Source organism: Xenopus tropicalis, chromosome 5 (genome assembly GCF_000004195.4).
Source record: "Xenopus tropicalis strain Nigerian chromosome 5, UCB_Xtro_10.0, whole genome shotgun sequence".
NCBI classification, from domain to species: domain Eukaryota; kingdom Metazoa; phylum Chordata; class Amphibia; order Anura; family Pipidae; genus Xenopus; species Xenopus tropicalis.
The window spans coordinates 52,393,552-52,418,541 of NC_030681.2; the positions used below are offsets into that span (position 1 = coordinate 52,393,552).

The 24,990-nt window shown below is 38.0% G+C and overlaps 1 protein-coding gene across 5 annotated transcripts in view; it reads left to right on the plus strand.

Annotated features, from left to right (window-relative positions):
* Nucleotides 1-24,990, plus strand: part of zdhhc14 (zinc finger DHHC-type containing 14) — a 56,832-nt gene that overhangs the window by 13,519 nt on the left and 18,323 nt on the right. For all 5 annotated transcript variants that reach the window (XM_004914638.4, XM_004914640.4, XM_004914641.4 and 2 more), the window contains exons 3-7: nucleotides 2,858-3,018; nucleotides 16,420-16,578; nucleotides 21,789-21,926; nucleotides 23,724-23,772; nucleotides 24,843-24,945. In XM_004914638.4, coding sequence (XP_004914695.1) covers nucleotides 2,858-3,018; nucleotides 16,420-16,578; nucleotides 21,789-21,926; nucleotides 23,724-23,772; nucleotides 24,843-24,945 — 610 coding nt within the window. The remainder of the gene's footprint in view (nucleotides 1-2,857; nucleotides 3,019-16,419; nucleotides 16,579-21,788; nucleotides 21,927-23,723; nucleotides 23,773-24,842; nucleotides 24,946-24,990) is intronic.

Below are 24,990 nucleotides of genomic sequence, written 5' to 3' on the forward strand. Positions count from 1 at the left end.
ACACCACATGTTAAAAATGTGTAATTTTTAGTAGCGGAAAACTCTCAATCTTCATGCAGCAGCAGAAACGGATTGCTAGTAGTCATGAGTGAATCTGTCCAGTTCCGCTGGAAAGTTCTCGAAATGCATTGAAATCAAAGGGGCTGATTTACTTACCCACGAACGGGTCGAATGGAGTCCGATTGCGTTTTTTTCGTAATGATCGGTATTTTGCGATTTTTTCGTATGTTTTGCGATTTTTTCGGATTCTTTACGAATTTTTCGTTACCAAAAAAAAAATTCGTAAAGAATCCGAAAAAATCGCAAAACATACGAAAAAGTCGCAAAATGTTCGTTTTCAAGTCGGAACTTTTCCAATTCGGGTCGGATTCGTGGGTTAGTAAATCAGCCCCATAGTGTCAATATTTTTTTTTTTTTACGTGGCAGGGTTTTTTTTTAATGTAACGAATGACAATTTTTTTTCTTATGTGTACAACTTTTTTCACACTTCAAATGCATTATAGTCAATGGTTATTTTATCTCTGTTGCACTGCACGTCAATTTTTTCTTACACGTGAAACTTTTTTTTTTTTTTCGCATGAAATGTGGAATTTTACCACAAATCCATGCCTGGCACAAAAATTTGCATGGTAATTTCGTATGAGCTTGCCTTAAAGATATAGGAGGGACTACAATGGCATATATTACCCTTTAAAACTGCATCCATATGTTAGAGAACTTATTGCATGATTCATTGCTCTTATGTGTCCACAGCAGTTACTTATTAGGCATGCAGCTTGTGGATTTTATTTATTTTTAAAAATAGATATGGAGCTGCTTAGCACTGAACAGGGCATTCAACTGTCTTCTGATAGAAGGCTTAAAAAAAGATTTTTTTTTTGTGTGGTGACTGTCTATACTACATTTTGTGCATGTGGCGTGTGCCATGGAAAACAGTACAATTCATTTTCATTCTGCATCAGTTTTAGTGTGGTATATGCCCAGAGTATAGTAAAAACATCTGTAATGCATTGCTGCTGGTGAGCGTAGATAAATACAAAGTTATAATTGTTTGGTACTCTCCAGAGACTATAAAAACAAACTGACCAGTACTGCAGAGTAGGCCACTGATATCTTCCCTGCTCCCAGCTATCCCCTCCGCTGGATGGGTTCATGCACAGTACAGAGCTTCTTTGGTGATTGCTGTACTGCACTTGTGCCCCACTTAAATCAGCAATGGGGATACCTGTGAGCAGGGAAGAAAATGGCAGCTGCACACTCTGAGGGAAAATGAACCTTTGATCCCGCACCACAAGTTAGTAAATAGTCAGTTGGAATGGCCTAACAATGTGGCACCACCCAAGCGATTTTACATTTTTGTTCTCTCTTAAAATAACGCTTCAATTTGCATAATAAGTAATAATTGCCATCCTAGCAAAATTGGGACAGCGCATTCTCAACCACCTCATGCATAGTTGATCATTTTAAATTAATATTCTTCACATGCATAAGGAAATTTGTGTTTTTTTTTTTTTTTTTTTAAATCCCCAAAATAATGTTGCAAGATTAATGAAGTAAATTTAGGTCACTTATGTGATGTGGCTCATAAAAAATGCAAGCCAGAACCTGACTTCTGTATTATCACATTGTAGAAAATGGAAATTACTTTCAGGGAAAACTGGTGCTGGAATATGCATCTAAAATATAGGTCAGTTTTACTCAGTTAATTGTACATGACTTCATACTCATATTTATTTCAGTAGTATTTATTTTGGCTGTATAAGATTAAAATGTTTTGTATAGTTACGTTATAATTATTTGTAGCCTAAGATGACTGTTACTGTTGAACATTAACTTTTTTTTTTTGGATAAATTAAAACTTTTCCAAAATGAGGTGAAACAGTTTTTCCTATGCAACGTTATACATCAGGGCTGTCCAACTGGCGGCCCGCGACCCCCCTCTGTGTGGCCCCCCACCTGTCTGGCTGCTTTGATGGTTTCCCTTTGTGTAAGCTTTAAATGGTATCAGGGCTGTCGAACTGGCCCCCTTCATGGTTCACACCTCAGATTCAGGCTGTAATCCCCCTGTATTGTTTAAACATGTAATCCCCTGGGTTGTTCACACCTTTTAATCCCTACATTGTTCACCCCCTGCAATGTTGACACCTCAGGCTCAGGCTGAAATCACCCACATTGTTCACCTGTTCACACCTCAGACAGTAGACTGTAGGAGCAGTAGAAACCCACAAATAAACCCTGCACACTACAAAAAACATATACTGAGGTGGTACTGCAATTAAAAAGTTTTTTTAATATATAGTTATTGTACAGACTGTAGGAGCAGTGCCAGCATGCAGGCAGGGTAGGGCAGGCTGAGTATGGCACACACATCCAGCATAGGGCAGGCAGAGTATGGCACACACATCCAGCATAGGGCAGGCAGAGTATGGCACACACAGGCAGCATAGGGCAGGCAGAGTATGGCACACACAGGTAGCATAGGCCAGGCAGAGTATGGCACACACAGGTAGCATAGGGCAGGCAGAGTATGGCAAACACAGGCAAGGTAGGGAAGGCAGAGTATGGCAGGTTTTTGCTGTACTGCCACCATTAATATGGGTATGGTCATGTGATAACATGGGTGTGGTTTCAAGTGGGTGTGGTTTAAAAAATGGGAGTGGTCAAAACTGGCTTCCGTTATTGGCCCTCCACCATGTAGGACGGAAAAATTCCGGCCCTCGGCACCACAGTAGTTGGACAGCACTGTTACACATTATGAAGCTAAACCCAACACTTTTTCCTCTCATCACAGTATCTCTTTAACTGAAAATAGCTATTTTTGTTAAGTCAAAGTTTATCGTGTTTGCTTTTCTTTCAGTTGTCCATATTTGGCTGTGAAGATTACACCTGCAATTCCTGTTATAGGTGGGATACTTGTCTTTTTTGTAATGGGGACCTTGCTGAGGACCAGTTTCAGTGACCCTGGGGTTCTTCCCCGTGCCACCCCAGATGAAGCTGCAGATTTGGAAAGACAAATAGGTAACAATATAATTGGCTTAATGTATGCATACAGTGCTTGTAAAGGTATCCAGTCACATGACCAATTCATTCATGCTACTATCATACACTTCAGTTTTGTTCTATGATATTTGTATTTGCAGATTGCTCAAAATTAGTATTTTTAGTGCGACTTTATATTATGTGAGAAAAAACAGAAATGCCGTTTATGCAGGTATGGGACCTCTTGTGCAGAATGCTTGGGATCTCGGAGTTTTCGGATAAGTTATCGTTCTGTAATCTGGATCTTCATACCTTAAGTCTACTAAAAAAAAAAGCTATTAAAGATTATTAGCTTTAATAAGCTTTATCAGAAAGGTCTATGTAAATACAGCCATAAGCACTTAAATAATGCTGCCTTTATCAAAAGAAACAGGATTTCTTGTCTCTTTTCTTGTAAAGGTGTTCCAATGTCTGACTTCCTCTCTCAGAAACAGCCGTAATTCCTGGGACCAGATTTTGGGCAGTGCTCTCCTCCCCCCCTCCCCTCTCCTGCTTCCCCCCCCCCCCCCCCACCAGAATGCTAAGAACTCCCTCCCCCCCTCCTATAGGAATGTGTAATCTCAGATATAACGGCTAGAGACTGCAGGAAGGAAGCTACCTAAAATGGCAGCTGCTATCTTAAGCAAAAGGAGAAACCTTCTAAAGTTGTTTATGGTTAATGGTTTCTGCAGAATAAATATATTGTTCTAAGTGGCACTAATGTGGCAAATCTATTGGCAGTAAAATACTCCTTTAAGCCCAATAGGGTTGTTTTGCTTTTGGGAAGAATTTATTATATCTTAGCTGGTATCAACTACAAGGTACTATTTTATTAAAACAGAGAAAAAGGTAATCATTTTTATTCATTTTAATTATTTTATTATTTGAGATGGCCTTCTGGTCCTTCCCATCATTCAGAGCTCTCTGAACAACTGGTTACAGGAAAATAGATCACATTCCTGTATAAAGTATTAGCTTTCCCACTTCAACATTTAGTACAAACTAATTTTAAAGTAATAATTACCTTCTTTAATATTACCTTTCTTTTTGTAGTTCAGTCTCATTGCTTTCATATGAATTTCCCTTTTTATATCCAGGAAATTTCAGTGAGCACAGAAAACTGTAATTTATATGTATTAAAGACCAATCTTTTTTGTGAGTATATGTATAAAATATGTTTAGTCAGAAACGTCTTTTGTTATTTTGCTTATGGGGTTCTAAATATGGCTATGCTGACTTTGCATGTCACTTACAGAGAAGAATATTAAAGTGATGCCTAAATTTATGCTCATTGAACAGAAACAGCCTTTCTTGTTTATCTTCCAAATACGTGAAAATTGAATTTGTTTTGTATTCCTGTTAATTTTTAATGTGCCTCTTTTCTCTTCATGATCTGTTTAAAATTGCCCTAAAACATGAAACAAGTATGTACCACTTAAAGGAGAACTAAAGCTTTACTAAAGAAGTAAGGCAGAAATGTTGTACCAGCCCAAGGCAACCACAGCCCTTTAGCAGGAAGATCTGTGCCTCTAAAGATGCCCCAGTAGCCCCCCATCTTCTTTTCTGCTGCTTCACTGCACATGTTCTGTGCTGCTGTTACTTACCTGAGCTTAGGGACCAGCTCACAGTATACTGTATATAAAGAATAGAAATGTCACGATAAAAGGCTGATAAATAATACAGATTATTAGTGCATGGTAGCTCTGAAACAAGTGCAATTAACATCAGAGATTAATAATCAGTCCTGTAGCATTACCTTCTATGACTGACAGCTCAATTTTTGCTTGATAATTTGCAACAACCCCTAAGTTGAGCTTCTTAACAGCTGCCCATTAGTGATGTGCGGGTTGGGCTGATAGCCGCAGGTCAGGTGGGTTTGGGCCAACCTCAGCACATCAGTTGAGGGTTGCTGGTGGGTTCGGGTTGAGCTCTTCTGCTCACCCTCCCTGCCCATGATCTAACACTGCCAGCTTACTTTTCTGGCTCTCTAATTTATAGGCGTGCATACGACATGCCCAGTTGCGTTTGTAACAGCATTGTGTTGCAGGTCTGTAAATAGAGGGGAGAAGTCGAGTAGGGTTGGGAGCAGGCAGGTTAGTTTTGGGTGCAGTTTGAGTATTTCTCGACTCGCACATAACTACTGCCCAGAGCACACTGAGCATATGAGTTTCATAGACACTGTTAACTGATTTAAGTATGGTGACAATTTTGAAGTACTGGATCATTACTAATACAGAAATACTGAGCCTTTATGCTTGTGCAATAAGTTCATCATATAAAATGGCATTTTTAGTCAAATTCATTTTTAGGGTTTAATTACCTTTAAAGTGGCTCTGACACTAAAAAACTACTCTTTAAAATCTGAATCTACATAAAAAAATTCACTATAGGTCATGTTGATAATTTTTTGCTTAAAGGGCTGCTTTTGTAAGTAATTGGTACTTGAAGTCCTTAAACCTGACTGTTTTTCCCAACCTTTCCGTCCCTTCTCAACCCGTCAGTTATAGCTTCTAATGCTAACGGCCTACTACTGCTAAACAAATATGGCAGCCCCCCACCCCCTCATAGAGGAACATGGGGGATCAGATAGGTAATGTAAAAGCATCGGGCAAATACTTTTATGGCAAATTATAAAGCTCATGCAAAGACAGTGTTATAATTTATTTAAAAAACAGTTTTATTTCAGGTGTCAGTTTCTTTAAAAATAGTTTCCATGTTACATTTACCTGTAACTAGTTTCATTTCCAGTCATCTTCCTTGGGGGTGCGGAAGCATTCATGCACACTTGCTAGACTGTGCTAACAAAAGGAGCTGTTTTTTTTTAATAGAAACTGTGTGCTGAGACTTGTGTGTCAGATTGACAGTGTTTGTTTTCAGCCATAAATCTGACATGCTGAGTGACAAGTGCAAAACATTTTAGGCTACTCACCCCTTTAACACACAATTTAGCCATAATAATTGCTGCAGAAACTTGATAATTGACATATTAACCACAGATGTAAGATCAATATAGATTTACAATATTTGTTGCTGCATGTCTATTTATCCATACTTAACTTCATTTGTAATTTGTACACTCTACTATGATATTTAAAAGTTTTACTTTATTAAATGAGAAAAATGTAAGTAAAATTCTCAAACTTTGCCAAAGATAAATGATTGGGGATTTAAGAAAAATTTGGGAAGTTCCTTTGCAGTAAGAAAGTGTAATTTTGCTCTGTATACATGGGCATTTTGCACTATAAATATTTATTCACATGCTGGTGAAGCTGTGTTAAAGCTGCATCCCAGTAGATTGATATTTTTTTATGCCTCCAAGAGGGTATTTATATCCCTGAAATTTATTTATTTCTGTATGCAGGCAGGAATCATCCATTAAGTGTACTTTGACATTTGACATTTTGACATCTATACATCCACACTTATACATACATGCTTAAACCTGTCTAGTTTGCATTTAAATATATCTACAGCAACTAACCCTTGCTAGTTATGTTCCTGTACTGTTAATAGCATTTTTATTCCACCTTTACACAGTGCTGTGCAATGTATGGTTATTAAATATAGTAATCATCATACTAATTGGAATTATTTATTTATTTTTTTTAATTGCACACTGATGTTTTTTTAGAGTGAGAAGAAACCATGACAGTCTGTCTCTCTCATTTCCCCCACTCCACTTGTCATTCAAACCCTCCTCCTTTCACGTGGACTGTGAGCTGCCCACGATGGAAAGCAAAAGCATTTCCAAATCCAATAATCAATCATTACAACATGCATGTACAGATTGACTGATTAAGGGGAGCGGGAAATGTCTGTTGGGGTCAGGGGTGGTTGGTTTTGACGAAGTGAGAATTGTCTGTGTGAAGTAAAAGGTAGAAAAAATGTTTGTGTGTCAATGGGGCACAATATGCACAGTTCACGACAGAACAATACAGGTTCCTTAAAGGGACACTGACATGATTTTTATGGTGTACTTTTTATTTCTAAATTGCACTGTTAACATAGCAAATAATTCACTCTACCAATTAAAATTTTATTCTTGAACCAACAAATGTATTTATTTTTAGCTGTAATATTGGTGTGTAGGCAGCCATCCCAGTGCATTGTGCCTGAGTCTGAGCTTTCAGAAGAAGCCAGTGCTACACATTAGAACTGCTTTTAGGTCCAAAGGGATTCTGGGAACAAATTCCTTAAGGCTCTTAGAAAAATCCCATTTACATGGGTTTATCCTATAGGCTAAAGCTTACCCACTGGGTTTTAAAGCAGCCAGGATAATAGCTGATCAGATTCCCAACTACAGACCGGTTTCGCCCTTCTTGGGGCTCATCAGTGTAGCGCAGGGTTTTCTGATCAGCTTAGGTAGATTTAGGTAACTCCCATGTAACTTGTCGGGTAAATTAGGGGAGCTGCAAGCTATTGCATGTATTGAAAATTATGATTTAATAGGTATCACTGAGACCTGGTGGGATGATAAATGCGACTGGGCTGCGAATTTAAATGGTTATACACTTTTTAGGAGGGACAGAGAGATTAAAAAGGGTGGAGGGGTTTGTCTTTACGTAAAGTCAGATTTAAAGCCATGTAATAAAGACATTACCAATGAAAACGTTGAATCTCTTTGGGTAGAAATTTCAGTAGGGCTGAAGGTCACAAAGAAAATGAACATTGGTGTATGCTATAAACCACCCCGTATAGATGAGGGGGATGAGGCCCAGCTATTGTTGCAAATGGAGGAGGCTTCAAAACTGGGTCAAGTTGTTGTTATGGGGGACTTTAATTATCCGGACATTGACTGGAGTAATGGGGTGGCTAAGTCAGAAAAAGCTAGTAGGTTTGTAAATATGCTAAATGACAACTTTTTATTTCAGGCGGTTCAAGAACCCACTAGGAATGACTCTATTTTGGACCTGGTGATTTCTAATAATAATGAACTCATCTCTAACATTTGTGTGGGTGAGCATTTGGGGAACAGTGATCACAACATGGTCTCCTTTGAGATAGCGCTGTCGCTGCAGCATTATCTCACAGGAGACCAAAGGAGTAACTAAAACGCTCAATTTTAGACGTGCAGACTTTGCCAGTATAAGGGCATCTCTGCAATGTGTCAACTGGGAAAGGCTTTTCATGGGGTTAGACACAGAAGGAAAATGGAACATCTTTAAAACATTGCTTTGTAGGTATAGACAACAGTATATCCCCCTTGTAAGCAAGGAGAGGCATCGCAAAGCAAAACCTTTATGGCTGAATAAAAGTGTTATTGTCGAGGTTGGTAAGAAAAAACGTGCTTTTAGGGCATTCAAGTTAGCTGGGACAGCAGAAACTTTCATCAGGTACAAGGAAGCAAATAAAGCATGCAAAAAAGCTATCAAGCAAGCTAAAATAGAAATGGAAAGGGATAGTGCAGCTAGGAGTAATAAGAATCCAAAATTATTTTTTAATTATGTGAATAGTAAAAAAATGAAGCAAGAAGGGGTGGGAACTTTATTATCACGGGGGGGTAAGTTGGTTGATGAGAACGGGGAAAAAGCTGAAATTTTGAACTCTTATTTTTCATCTGTCTATACATCTGAGGAGCCAGATAATGAAGGCTTCCCTTGTAATATGCCCAGTTCTAGTAATTTAGCTACTGACGCATGGGTCACTCGGGAGGAAATTCAAAAGAGACTTGAACATGTAAAGGTAAACAAAGGTCCAGGGCCGGATGGGATTCATCCCAGGGTATTAAATGAGCTGAGCGCTGTGATTGCCAAACCTCTTCACTTAATTTTTCAGGATTCGTTGAGGTCTGGCATGATGCCGAGAGACTGGCGGATTGCTAATGTGGTGCCATTATTTAAAAAGGGATCCCGTTCTCAGCCTGAAAACTATAGGCCTGTTAGTCTGACATCAGTAGTAGGAAAACTTTTGGAAGGGGTAATAAGGGATAGGGTACTTGAATACATTGCAGTTCACAATACTATTAGTTTGTGCCAGCATGGTTTTATGCGTAACAGATCTTGCCAGACTAATTTAGTCGCCTTTTATGAGGAGGTGAGTAGAAAGTAGGAACCTTGATGCTGGAATGGCAGTTGATGTCATCTACTTGGACTTTGCTAAAGCATTTGATACAGTACCTCACAGAAGGTTAATGATCAAATTAAGGAATATTGGCCTAGAACATAATATTTGTAATTGGATAGAGAACTGGCTGAAGGATAGAGTACAAAGAGTGGTTGTAAATGGAACATTTTCTAATTGGACCAGTGTGGTTAGTGGAGTACCGCAGGGGTCAGTCCTTGGTCCTTTGCTTTTTAACTTGTTTATTAATGACCTGGAGGTGGGCATAGACAGTACTGTTTCTATTTTTGCTGATGACACAAAATTGTGCAAAACTATAAGTTCCATGCAGGATGCTGCCGCTTTGCAGAGCGATTTGACAAAATTAGATAACTGGGCAGCAAACTGGAAAATGAGGTTCAATGTTGATAAGTGCAAAGTTATGCACTTTGGTAGAAATAATATAAACGCAAACTATCTACTGAATGGTAGTGTGTTGGGGGTATCCTTAATGGAGAAGGATCTAGGGGTTTTTGTTGATAACAAGTTGTCTAATGCCAAGCAGTGTCATTCTGTGGCTACTAAAGCAAATAAAGTGCTGTCTTGTATAAAAAAGGGCATTGACTCAAGGGATGAGAACATAATTTTGCCCCTTTATAGGTCCCTGGTAAGGCCTCACCTTGAGTATGCAGTGCAGTTTTGGGCTCCAGTCCTTAAGAGGGATATTAATGAGCTGGAGAAAGTGCAGAGACGTGCAACTAAACTGGTTAAGGGGATGGAAGATTTAAACTATTAGGTGAGACTGTAGAGGTTGAGGTTGTTTTCTCTGGAAAAGAGGCGCTTGCGAGGGGACATGATTACTCTGTACAAGTACATTAGAGGGGATTATAGGCAGTTGGGGGATGTTCTTTTTTCCCATAAATACAATCAACGCACCAGAGGTCACCCCTTTAGATTAGAGGAACGGAGCTTCCATTTGAAGCAGCGTAGGTGGTTTTTCACGGTGAGGGCAGTGAGGTTGTGGAATGCCCTTCCTAGTGATGTGGTAATGGCAGATTCTGTTAATGCCTTTAAGAGGGGCCTGGATGAGTTCTTGATCAATCAGAATATCCAAGGCTATTGTGATACTAATATCTACAGTTAGTACTAGTGGTTGTATTTATAGTTTATGTATGCGAGTGTATAGATTGGTAGGTGTGGGTTAGGTGTGCTGGGTTTACTTGGATGGGTTGAACTTGATGGACACTGGTCTTTTTTCAACCCTATGTAACTATGTAACTGGAAGAGTCCCAAGCCAGACTTGGATTTCTTACTATTTTAGTTAAGTCTACTGGGATCTACTATCTTGCTACCTTTCCATTGTTCTGCTGAAAAAGGATTTCAATGCAGGATTCTGCTGGAGAAGCTCTATTAACTGATGCATTTTGAAAATAAATAAATAAATAAATTCCCCATGACAGTATTCTTTTTAAGGGTTATAAAAAAAAAAGTTGAAAACTACAGAAAAAAACTGTTCTGTTTTGCATGTTTGCATTTGTATATTTTTGCGTTTAAAATACTGTGTGCTGTATCTATTTGTTTTTTCTTTTTTGTCACTACTCTGTGACATTCTTTTTTTTACTAATTGCACCAGATTTGAAGGGTTGTGCTGCAATATATCCTTTTTAGAGGTACATGTATGGGACCTGTTTTCCAGAATGCTCAGGACCCCTGATGAAGAGGCACTCCCCCAAAATGTTGTGCTTGTTTTATGAGGCAATAAATGTAGGGGACTAGTTTTCTATTGCATCTGACTTGGAGTGCCGGTATCTTGATATTTTTTTTTTTATTTTACTTCACTAAGGCTGTCCCCCCAGAGGATCAAGAACTAGGCTACAAGTGTTCTAGAGGCCCGGGGGTGCCTGTTCTGTGGTCGGTTTAAAAAGACACCACTCTTAAAAATTATTACCGTATATACTCGAGTATAAGCCGATCCGAATATAAGCCGAGGTACCTAATTTTACCTAAGAAAACTGGAAAAACTTATTGACTCGAGTATAAGCCTAGGGTGGGAAATGCAGCTGCTACTGCTAAGTTTCAATAATCAAATTATTTAATAAAAGGACACTCAGCGTGACCCCCTGTGAATTCTACATAAATGTATGTTGGCAGCTGCAGATTAAGAGCAATCCAATCCAATGTGATTATTTCTTTATGCCTTTATATACACATCACTGGTGTATGAACACTGGATGAATTAAGCTGTGTCTGTTCAGAATTTACAGCAGTAAAAATAATGGCATCCGTTCAACACACCTGCACATTAGCTTGTGCCTGAGTAGCAAGGGCAGAGTAGTAAGGGCAGTACCGGATTATTTTATCTTGTGGTTTTTTGTTATATGGACATGCTCTCTGGACTCGCCCAATGCTCCCTACAAAGACGGAACACGCTAAGGTTAATTTAGAAACCAGCGATTTAAATAGTAAATCGCTGGTTTGCAATTGCGTTGGCGGTCTGCTCATTTGCAACTCATTTTCCAGTGCACTGGAGTGAGAGCTCACTGAAGACTATTCTGTATCTTTTCTTGGGAAACAATAAGCAGCACTTCCCATACAGAATCATAAGGGAGAGCATACCCCTACTGACATGCACAGCGAGTGACTGTTCGTAAAAGGATAACAGCAAGTGTTCTCTATAGACAGAGACAGTGCACTACTTCATCACAGCATGGTATGGTAGCCATCTCATTGTCTCCTGCTTCTACGGAATAAGGGGGAATACACGTCGTGCCGCACTCAACATGCGTGCTTGTGCGACGGATGCGCCTGTAGGACACTGAATCCGGCACTGCCCAGACTACTTGACTCAAGTATAAGCCAAGGATTGCTTTTTTCGCACATTTTGAGTGCTGGAAAACTCTGCTTATACTCGAGTATATACGGTATTTTCCGAAAGAGTCACTGCAGTATAAACTATTGCTGGTTGACCTGTCTCCAACATTAACCCATGTCCAGTAAAAGATATATTGCTGGTTCCATTGCATTTTTTTTTACTCTGAACTAAACCCTTGGCATGAAACTGAATGACAACTGAATGTGACAACGTGCATTTTTATTTTGTGTGTCTCAAATTTGAATATGCAAATTAAAATTTGGATTCAATTTCAAAGTGACCAAATCTTCTCTGGAGGACTCTCCATTCGGCTCCTTGATGCTGTCCCCGAACCCACCGGCAGCTATACCCGTCGTTCTAGGGCCAAATGACCGAATTAGCCCGGTATCACCCACCCAGTGTATGGCCACCTTAAGCCCTCTTCAGTGCTCCATATTCCCCCTTACTTTAATGATTTGGTAGATTGTTAAAGTGAGGAGGGATAAGGACTAAGAATTCATCCAGGGTTGACATATATCTTGCACTCTCAACGTTAAATCAGCCACATGTATCTAAATGAAAGTGAGCCTTTCATTTGTTGGATAAATGATCTTGCTTTGTCTTTTGGGATCCCTAGAGTTCCTAAAGTTCCCATAGTGCCCTGCACACTTCTGTGGTTATTTTTTTTTAAAGGTCTGTTATTATTATTAACATTTATTTATAAAGCGCCAACATATTCCGCAGCGCTGTACAATAAGTGGGTTTCATACATTGGAAATACAGAGGAACATATAAAGCAATCAATGACCGATACAAGAGATGAAGAGGGCCCTGCCCAAAAGAGCTTACAAGTTAAAGATGTACTGCATCCTAAACAATTTATTTTTCTTAAACTTTATTCATGCCTGGATTTTGTTACTCCAGACCTGTGCAGTTTACTATTGCAAAAGAGAATAGCTTAGTTCCTTTCACGCTGACAATGTATCCAGTGTTAAAGGTGATATAAAGATCCCTGTGCTGTGTGTGCTTCTATAATACTGTAATGCAAGCTCTACTCATAAGACCTACTAATACTGCTGATGTTGTAGGTTAAAAAAGGGTTGCCTTCACAAATGATCTCTTGTCCTGAGCATTTTATGAAAGCTCAGTGTTTTTCACAGCAAAAAAACTCAATGAAAGGCAGCTTTTTAACCCACTTTGTCAGCAGTGTTACTGGGTCTTGTGTAAAGAACCTTTATTGCTTTATGTTAGAGCATACATGGAACAAACCACATTCTGTGTACTCTTATCAGAGTAGCCCTCTAGGCACTTTCAGTATGAAAATTAAAAAATGTTAGATAAAGAAATATTTTGCTAATTATAACATCAATAGTCTTTTTAGGTGTCATCCATATCTGTATTTAATAGGGATGGGCCAAATCCAGGATTCAGTTTGGGATTTTTTTTTTTTTTTTTTTTAGCAGGATATTGATATGGCTGAATTCATGGTCCTAGCTGAACCGAATCTCTAAACTCATGTGACTTTGTTACATGAACACGGAAACCGAATTTTTTTCACTGCGTGCTTTGTGCACGTTTCTTTTTGGCCCTTCTGTGTCTTAATTTGCATATGCAAATTAGGATTCAGATTTGGTTCAGTACTCAGCCAAATCTTTCATGAAGGATTTGGGGTTCCGCCGAATCCCGAAATAGTGGATTTAGTGCATCCCTAAGCTCCAGTTGCAGTTGTTTAACAAAATCTTATGCAACTCAGTTTTGATTTTTGACAATTACATTATTGCATGCAGTTTTACATACAAGTATGGGACCCCTTATCTGGAAACCCGCTATCCAGAAACTTCCAAATTACGGAAAGGCCATCTCGAAATTATTTCGTTTTTCTCTAATACTAAAACAGTACCTTGTACTTGATCCCAACTAAGAGATAATTAATCTTTATTGCAGGCAAAACAATCCTATTGGGTTTAAATAATTATTTATTAGTAGACTTAAGGCATGGAGATCCAAATTATGGAAAGACCCCCTATACGGAATTCCCCGGGTCCCAAGCATTCTGGATAATTGGTCCTGTACCTGTACTATGCAGTGAATGTAACTTAATAGGTTGTTTATGCATCTTATCACATTCTACTAAGGTGCTGCAAAGGAATACAATGCCAAGTCAAGTGGAATGCAGGCTGACAACTAAATTAAGCAACCGAGATCACGGAGGTGCTTCCCAAAAAATACCCCCTTTCATTTTTGGGTTTTCTTGTCCTTTTAAAGTCCCTCGGTGCCAGATAATAAAAACGTGGTATTCTTTATCTACAAAGTTCACTTGTTTTGATTTTAGAAAACACGATGTTTGAATTTAATAATAATTACGTATATAAAATATACTGGTATGGGACCTGTTTTCCAGAATGCTCGAGACCTGGTGTTTTCCAGATAAGGGATCTTTCTGTAATTTGGATCAACATAACTTAAATCTGCTAAAATCAATTAAATATTGAATAAACCCAATAGGATTGTTTTGCCTCTAATAAGGATCAATTATATCCTAGTTAGAATCAACTACAAGGTTCTGTTTTATAATTACAGAGAAAAAGGAAATCATTATAAAAATTAGAATTATTTGCTTATAATGGAGTCTATGAGAGATGGCCTTTCTGTAATTCAGAACTTTCTGGATAACGGGTTCCCGGATAAGGGATATCATACCTGTAATTAATATTTTAAGTTTTTAACTCATGTCACAGATGTAGTTGGGTTTATACAGTGACACTGTTTTATGCTATTTTATAAACTGAACTCTTTTGTGACCCTTGATGATTCATGCCCTGCACACAGCAGTTCTCCATGTTCTGAACTTTTAAGGCCACTTTTAAACATTACTGAAATCACATGGCACTCACTGTGCTGCTGTTGCAGTAAGCTGGAGGTTAGAAGTTAAAAATGTCATAGAAGCTGGTGCTGCGGGGCTGATTGTTTATGCAGAATGCATTGGTTTCTATGTTGGCATGTAATGTATATTATGACTCACTTCCTGAGTAGCACAGAGTACGTTCTGTGGATTATCAGGAAAGAAGATGGAGACCTACTGTGGCCATCTTTGAAGGCTCATATCTGAGCTGCTTTGATAGCCCTGAGATGGAATAGTAGCCTTAGGGGCACATTCAGGAAAACACGAGTTTGAATCCCGAATTGGATAAATTCAGATTGGATACGATAATTTCTTAAGATCGCAAATATCACAAATATGATTAAGAAAAAGTCATATTAGTCACAATAATATCGTATTGGCGATCTGAAAGTCACAAAATTGTCATACCGATCAATCGTAAAATGCAGGAAAACTTTTCCAACTTTTATCCTTCTGTGCATGATTTTTGAAGCCTCCCATAGGAATCAATGGCACTGTGCAGTTCCAACCTGGCCCAAGGAAAGTCACAATACCAAAGCTGAAACTTTCGTACTCGGCGCGACAATACGATTTCGTCGCACAAATTTTTTCGCAAAATACCAAAAAAGTTGCGAAAAAGTCGCCGAAAATATGCTCGGAGCGTTCGTGGATTAGTAAATCTCCCTCTAAGTGTATGTTTCATATCCTAATTTCTTTGTTGAATTTTAGTTTTCCTTTAACCCTTTCACTGCCAGCCGTTTTGGTGAAAGCGGAACTTGTATTGCCAGACAGTTTTTTAACATTTTGCACTTTAAGAGCCTTTCTTTGGGGGGACTTTTAGTTTACCCAGGAAAACAATATATTGTTTTCCAACAACAAGAATATCCAATTCTGTAACAAGATATAGGCTTCTAAATGTCTAAAAATGAAAAGAAAAAACAACACACATACTAGAAACAAAAATTATTTTATGCCCAAATATACAACTGATTTGGAAAGTCCCATGTCTCCTGAACGTGCCAATACCAACTATATATAGTTTTATGGAGATTTCTCACTTGTATAGGTCAAAAACTCCCAGCAGTACACTACTAAATTTCCAAAGCACTGCTTCAGAAAGCTGCATACTTTAGATTTCAAGGCCAAAAATTCCACTAACAGAAGGTTTATCCCAGAAAATTGTACATTTTTGGAAAGAACAGATTCTGGGGAATCCAGAATAAGGCACAAATGTCTGTCTCCAAACTATCAAGTCGCAATGCTTTCCTAAAGTTATTGGTTTTTATCAAAATTTGTGATTTTTTTAAAAAAAATCTCTTCAAAGCTTCCAGTCTATAGTATCTTATCTCCTACAGGTCATAAACTAACCAAATAAAACACCCTAAATATGAATGCCAGGGGTCCACTGAATAGTTTGATGCCCAATATGTATAGGTTTATCTAAGTATGTGGCATGTAGGGGCCCCAATGTGAACATAACCCCATATGATCTATCATTTCTGTCATTTCAGCTCCTGCAAAATCAACACATTTACATAATTATATGTGGGATAACACTATATAATATATATATATCTATATTGTATGTATAAAATAAGGAGAGAGTGAGTGATGAGTTCTTTTGTTATAGATGTCGCCAACGGCTCTACTTCAGGTGGTTATCGGCCTCCTCCTCGAACAAAAGAAGTGGTCATCAATGGACAGACTGTGAAACTAAAATACTGTTTTACCTGCAAAATATTCCGCCCACCTCGTGCCTCTCACTGCAGTTTGTGTGATAACTGTGTAGGTAAGTAAAACATTATTTTGTTGGGGTAGTTGTTACTTTTATGGGCAGGTACACATCGTACTTGAAAAAGATTCTTTGCATGTCTCTGCATAAAATAGGTAGTGTAGTATAAGTAGACTGAAATTGAATTAAACCGTTTTCTGCCTGTGCTTTAGTTGGAGTTAAGGGATTAGTCTCTAGATTAGAGAGTGCCTAACAAAATGTTCGACTCCCACCGATTTGTCCATTAAAGCACACAAAGAAATCAACCGGGGACTGCCTTTCCATCTCAACAGTGGTCTCCTTAACAGCTACAGTCTGCATCACTACAACAACTATATTTTCCCATCTCTGTGGTCAGTTATGGGCTGCTTAACAAGTGTATTCACTTGCCCAATCCCCCCCCCCCCCCAAATTAATCTGCTAAACATTACAAGCACAAATACAAACTTTATTTTTTGTTGATAATGTCCATTTCTATAGTGAGGCTTCTGTTTCTTTGGTGTTAATCAAAATTAATTTGATTTCTTCTTTCTGTTCTATTGGGGGTAGCTCAACTGGTGTTAAAAGGAATACTGCCATGGGAAAACGTGTTTTTTTTTTCAAAATAAATTATTAAAGCTTCTCCAGCAGCATCATACATTGAAATCTGTTTTTCACAAATAGATTTTTTTATATTTAGTTGAAATTTCTCATGGCGATAGCCATATTCTTCATTTCCCAGGGTGCCACAGCCATGTGACCTGTGCTCTAATAAACTTTACTGCTGAGCTGCAAGTTGGAGTGATATCATTCCCCGCCAGCAGCCGATCAGCAGAACAATGGGAAGGTAGCAAGATAGCAGCTCCCAGTAGATATGAGAATAGCACTCAATAGTAAGAAATCCAAGTCCAGCTTGGAACTCCTACAGTTACATGGGAGTAGGAGAAACAATAGGTTACCTGAAAGCAGTTCTAAATGTGTAGCACTGGCTCCTTTTGAAAGCTCAGACTCAGGCACAATTCACTGAGACGGCTGCCTACACACTAGTGAGTTAAGAGTTAATTACAGTTCTTACCTTAAATTAACACTATGTTCCAAAATTTCTCTTACTGATACAACCTTTATTTTGCAATTTTCAATCATTGTTAAAAAATGCAATATAGACATTTTTCTGTTTGAAATGTACTAAATTGGGTGATTGCAAAATGTGAATTTGCATTTGCTATGTTGTATTCTTTGTCTTTTTGTTTAATTTGATCTTAAGATTTGTCAATGGTGTGTCTGAAGAAAACTAGAAATGTTTGAGCTGTGTATGCCCTCAGTGGTATCAACTCTTGTCCTCCTAATCATGACATTACACTCAATATTAGAAGGCAGAATTAGATAACTGCAAAGTATGCTAAATTCTAGCACCATATTATGTTGGAATGATATGCTTGTGTGTTTTTCCTCTTGGTTCCACCCACACTCAAAAAACATACAGGCAGGTTAACTAGCTTTTGATAAAACTGACCATAGGGTGTAAATGTGATAGGATCTTAGACTGCCACCTCCCCTGTGACATGGCCTGATGTGCATGATGTGTAATCTACTATAGAATATAGTTACTGTATATAAATAAAGAATAGCAATGTCACCCATGACATTTTGGTCCCCCACCTTTGCATGGCTTATGTAACATATTCATAAAGCTTAATCATGCCAAAATGAGAAATGGCATATTTTAATATGATTATGTGAACAGGTGGGCCTCCAGTATTATTATGAGGGGATTATAATACAAGGCTCTTTTGGGTCCAATCTCCCCTTGTGAGTGTTTCTTTATAATGACCTAGGAAGCGGTAATTGATTAAAGATGTTTGAAAACTCATAGGCCTGAAATGCTCCAGGTATATACAGGTATCCAGTAAACATTCAGTGGCAAATCTCCTTACATGGTTTTCAGAAATCCCTTTCCCTCCTTTACACATAAACATGACAAACTACTTCACAAGGTTTCCTGAAATAGACATTAGTTATATTGAACAGGTATCTATGTGCAGTAGACAGCTTTTTGACCATCTTTAGAGTAAGAGAGAAAAGGAGAGTTCAGAAAAGAAAAGGGGTCGGAGCTTCATGTGACTAGGAAGTAGCTAAGAGATCTGAAGTTGAGCTGCTTGCGTTACAGAATCTGCATGAGACATGCAGGGATAAAGGTATGGTATTCTGGGGACTGAATATAGTCTTTTAAGGGGCTTTTATGTTAAAAGGCCAGTGGTTCTGTGGGGCTGAAAGTCAGTTTTGACCACACCCTTTTTAAAACCACATCCACTTTAAACCATACCAATATCAACACAAACATTTTTAAGAACATATCCACATTAATTGTGGTAACACAACAAAAAGACAAATGGTTGATGCTAACTGCAGGGTTGTCATCTTTACGGATATGTGTAAATTAATTTAGTCATGTTAAGCTATACCCTTAAATCCATATGGCTCCTTCTCTGTGGATAGCAAAGCAACCCCGCAACACATAATTCTACACCTTAGGGACCCCCTAACAACTATTTCCAAGTGCTAACAAACTCACAGAAGAGACCCCCTCCAGGTTCACTTCCCATAGGCAGCATGGGGCAGGCAGAGTATGGCACACACAGGCAGCATAGGTCAGGCAGAGTATGGCATACACAGGCAGCATAGGGCAGGCAGAGTATGGCACACACAGGCAGCATAGGTCAGGCAGAGTATGGCACACACAGGCAGCATAGGGCAGGCAGAGTATGGCATACACAGGCAGCATAGGGCAGGCAGAGTATGGCACACACAGGTAGAATAGGGCAGGCAGAGTATGGCACGCAGGCAGTGTATGGCACACACAGGCAAGGTAGGGCAGGCAGAGTACAGCGCACGCAGGGAATGTAGGGCAGGCAGAGTATGACACACAAGCAAGGTAGGGCAGGCAGAGTACGGCACACACACAGGCAAGGTAGGGCAGGCAGAGTATAGAACAGACACAGGCAGCATAGATCTGAGGTATGAACAATGCAGGGGCTTTACAGGTGTGAACAATACAGGGTCTTATAGACTGAATCTGAGGTGTGAACAATCTAGGGGGGGGGGCAGTTAATCTCAGTACTGATACCATTTAAGATTTACACAAAGTTAAGCAGTCACAGCAGCCATACAGATAGGGGGTCCGCTAGATGGACAGCACTGTTTTAGGCTAAATACTGTATGAAACAGTACAGTCATGTAAAAAGGTATTTACCCCATATAAAGTTGTCTTTTTCCATATACAGGTATGGGATCCCTTATCCGGAAACCTGTTATCCAGAAAGCTCAGAATTACGGAAAGCCTGACTCCCATAGACTCCATTTTAGTCAAATAATTCAGAATTTTAAAACTGTAGTAATAAAACAGTACCTTGTAATTGATCCCATCTAAGATATAAATAATCCTTATTGGATGCAAAAACAATCCTATTTTTAGGTTTAATTAATGTTTTATTGATTTTTTTAGTAGACTTAAGGTGTGGAGATCCAAATTATGGAAAGACCCCTTATCAGGAATACCCTTGGTCCCGAGCATTCTGGATAAGGGGTCCTATACCTGTATTTAAAAAAAGACTTCATATGGGGTAACTACCTTTTCACATGACTGTACTGTTTCATGCAGTATTTAGCCTAAAGCAGTGCTGTCCATCTGACAGACCCCAGATTTGCTGGCTGCTGTAAATGCTTACCTTTGTGAAATTTTAAATGGTATAAGTACTGATACCATTCATTCCACGGAAAATTAACAGATGTGGCATTTCTTTCTGGGAAAAGTACATCCTTGGCTCTGATATGTAGCATTACCCCCTTTGGCAGAAATAACCTTTACCAGGCATTTCTTAAAACTGTCTACCAGTGTTTAACATTGACTAGGAGACCATTTTCTTCCCACAAAATCTCGATGTGATTTAGATCCAAACTTTTACTTTGCCTTTCATTTTAGCCTTAATCTTTTCTTAAGCACAGTACAATAAAAAATATATATTCTATTATGGCGGGCTGTCCAGGCTCTGATGCAGCAAAAGCAGCTCTAACCCATTTCCACCACTAAGCTTTTCAGTTGGTATCAGGTTCTAGTGAAATGCTGCGAAACATGTCTACTGGTGCTGTGGCCTTATAGCTGTCGTAAGTCTGTGCTCTGGACAAATGAGACAATTTTCCCAGAAGCCTAGAGGTTCATGGGCAAACTTAATCATGCCCTGATGTTGTTTTTCACTGGACAGCAAAGGTTTCCTCCTGGCGCACCACTCATGTACTTTGATGTTGGTACTGGCAAGGAATACCTGTTAAGGTGGCCATTCTCATTAAGATTTTTCTCTCCCTAACGACCAACAAACCTGTCCAATTATCGTAAGGTTAGAAGGCACCAAACACATCTAGAGCTTTTTCATCTGACATCAGTCAGAAAATCAATTGGGCAGGCTTGAAAATCTTCGTCGTTAGCAATGAAATTTGCCCATTGCCCAGTTGTTTGCAGGACCAAGTGGGTAGCTTGATACCTTTAACTAGATGATATCCCTTGAACTGGTAATTTTCGGTAATGGACAAATCATACTTTTAAACATAAGCTTGGCCCTGTGATAACTGAAAGATCTTTTAAAAATCTTAATGTGTATGGCCAGATTTAGTCTTGTGAGAAAATCCTGGTGTTCTTAGAGACTTCTTTCAGCCTTTTGTGTTCTGCTCTTGACCTGAACTTAATGGTACTGCCTTGCCAAGTTGGCAAATCTAATTTTTAAATATTTGAGTACTGATAAATGCAGGGGTGTATCTAACTTTTAATTGCACATTGGATTACAAAATGTAATTGGTGCATGATATTTGTTATATCACTTTTATCAGTATTATTGAAATAAAGGTCAAATTCCATGGGGTGTACTTTTGTTTTTTATCTATCTAGGTGGTTGTGAGAATAAAATTGCTTGCATGTGTTTCATGCCATTGCAATGAAATTTTTACATTTTTTTTTAATCGTTCTTTCTGTCACTTTGCTTATATCTAAAATGCCAAAGAATAACTTTGAATGACAGTTTATATTTGTAGTGCTAAAGCCTTCACTGGATGCCTTGAGAAAAATAGATTAGTATATACTGCATGCAGAAATAGTATTTGGCTACCATTTTCATCTTGTCATGATTTATTTGTCATATTAGATGGATTATTTTGATTAATTCTGTACCATATATTTTTGTTTGTTTTGCTTCTCATTTCAGAGCGCTTTGATCACCACTGTCCCTGGGTGGGAAACTGCGTGGGGAAAAGAAACTACAGATTTTTTTATATGTTCATTTTATCGCTGTCCTTTCTGACAGTGTTTATATTTGCATTTGTTATAACACACGTCATTCTTCGTAAGTATGCAGATGGCAAATTTTGTATTGGCTTGATAGTCCGTTTTGGTTTGTTCTACATTCTGGAAAGTTCATACTCATTTAAAACTTAATTTAGTCCCTTATTACAGGTACAGATGTATTATAATTGTAGATGTAAAATTCTCTCCAGTGTTTACTGCTCTGAATCTGCAGTTTTCATATAGCTGTGTGCTGAGACTGTACCAGAATCGTTACATACTAAAAAGCTAAAGAATAGTTTGTTAAAAGTGAATAAAAATCTTTTGAAAATTTTAAAATGATATAGCAAGTTTTAGTTGGCAAGAAAGGATACGGGACCTATAATCTTGATTGCATGCAGTCTGGGGTTTTGCATATATGGTGCCTTTAATTAGGAGTACAGTTCCTCAAGGAAAATAAAAATATTTAAGCAAACCCAATAGGACTGTTTTTGCAGTATGGATTTATGCTAGTTTTGTTGGTAAAGGTACAGGTATCGGACCCATTATCCAGAAAGTTCATCTCCCATAGATTCCACTTTAATCAAATAATTCACATTTTTAAAAATGGTAGCTTGTATTTGATCCCAACTAAGATATAAGTAATCCTATTTATTTACTGTTTAAATAATTTTATTAGCAGACTTAAGGTAGGACATCCGAATTATGAAAAGACGTATTTCCAGATAATAGATGCATACCTTTCTTTACTGCATGTATTTATACCATTTTAGCTGTCTGTACTTGCCTGATAACACATCTGAATCTTCAGTAATTCTTTACCAGGCTGGGGAAGTTAGAAAAATAAAATGCATTCTACAATCCTATGCATTTGTTTATTCTATATCTTTCTTCCCTGTGTAAACAGATCATTGGCCAGCAGGTTTGCTCCATAAGGCTTATGGCACACTGGTTTATTTCAGCTGGTTGAAAGCACCCAACTCGGCTACTGCTGCCTATAATTCACTTGAATAGAAAATGTGGTTGCTGGTACTTCCACTTTTCAGCCCCAAAATGCTCTAGTCTGTCTATTACATGTGAATTGTGTTTAGCCAAATAAAGCTCGTCTTGGTTTGCTACACAGCTACAAAGTAGATTCTAGAAAATTGCAGTCTGTCATTTTTGGGATGAAAAGGGAAGAAGGGCCTGTCATCACTCTGTGTGTGTCTGATACCACAGAGAGGTCTGTTTTGTTCTCAACTGTTTTCTGCCGGATGGTGGCAGACAAAACACATTGTGTGTCTTACCCATCTAAATTTAGAGCACCAGTCTCAACCAACTTCCCACCCTTTCCACATAGATTAAAAAAGCAAGGCCATACAAACATTATTCAGAAGCATGGAGAGCGAAAGGTTTTTATTTTAATTTTTCAGGAGAAAAATTAAAGGATAAGGAACAGGAAAAAAATAATGCTCAAAGGAGGAGAATAAACGGAATTACAAGAGTTATATTTTGTGAACATATTATTTGCTACTATGGTATAGAAATCCATTATAAACATAAACTTTTATTAAACAAGTAGAACTTTTAAGGCAAACTTTAGAAAATGTTTCTGTGCATTACCAAGGTAATATAATGTGTAGCTGGTAAATATGGGCGACACTGCTAGTAACAGAATAGTGGGAAATGGCACCATTCCCTGAGAGTTTGCATATGTGAGTAAAATTGGCCATATAAGGCCCAGCACAGGTTGCTGTTCCTGACCAGTTATTAACCCCAAAGTAAAACACATTTAAATATATTATAACCATAAGTTGTATTATTTATTATATAGTTACATATTTATCTCATGATGCATCTAATGACATTTTTTTTATAGGTTCACAGCAAAGTGGATTTCTCAATGCCTTAAAGGACAGTCCTGCAAGATATCCTTTAACGTAAATTGGCTGAATTTATCGATATTTGATTTTATAATTTAGATTATTATAACTTCGCAGGAAGGGTACAAACATTCTCACATTAACTGCTGCTCTTTTTGAAGTCTTTATAAATGATCCCCACTTCAAACACTAGGAAATTTTTGCACATGGTCAGAAAACCATAGCAACCAATCAGTAATTAGCTATTTCCAGAGAAATAAAACCCTGGATTGGTTGCCATGTGTCCAGGTGCAAATGTGCCCAGTGTTTTATGAATGAACCACAGTATGTTCAAATTTTCGTTGCTGTTTTCTATTTAGTTTGCACATTGCCTAACTCTTGCACTGTATTGTTTGTCTGTTTGAGCACACTACAATACACAAGCTATCTCTTAGAATATATGTAGCCTTCTTAATAAAAGCTATACAGTCCTAACTATATTGTTCTGTATGCTTGCCATTGTTACATGGACTGCAACCTGACTAATTGATTCTGTTCTTGTTGTAAAACTACTTCCTGATATAAAATACTGGCGATAAAAGCTTTCTTTAAGCAGACATTCATGTGCTTCATGCTGCCTTCCATAGAATGGTTATAAAACCAAAAGGAATTATGAAGCAGATAGATGCAAACCATAATATAAAAAAATGGATATTTCCTAATAAAAACAATAGTTAAAAAGTATGTTTAGCACAAACCCTACTCATTGAATATCAAAAACGCGGGTATTCTTTTAGAGGAGAATCATACTAAATATCTACTTAGGTAAACTTTATTATAAGTCAGCAGTGGGCATGAAGTCTTAAGAAAATGTTATACGTGATATACCACTATTAAATAATTTATTAATCTATCATTTGAATAAAGCCCACTTTACATTGCAGGCATACTTTTGGCTTCCAATAATTTATTCTCATACAACATTCACACCAGGTGAGTGGTTATAGGTTTTAATTTATATTCTTATTTTAGGGCCTAGGCATTATATTAAATATTAAAAAAAAAAATATTTTAAATTCAACAGCAATTGATATGTTGTATTACTAGCTTCATAAATTTTCCTTTACAAGCTACACTGTTCTGGAAGCAGTGGTTTGTTTTTTTTCGGTTTGGTCAATCGTTGGACTTTCAGGTTTCCATACATACTTAATCAGCTCAAATCAAACTACAAATGAAGATGTAAGTATATCATTTTACGTTTTATACATTTTACATTTTATACAT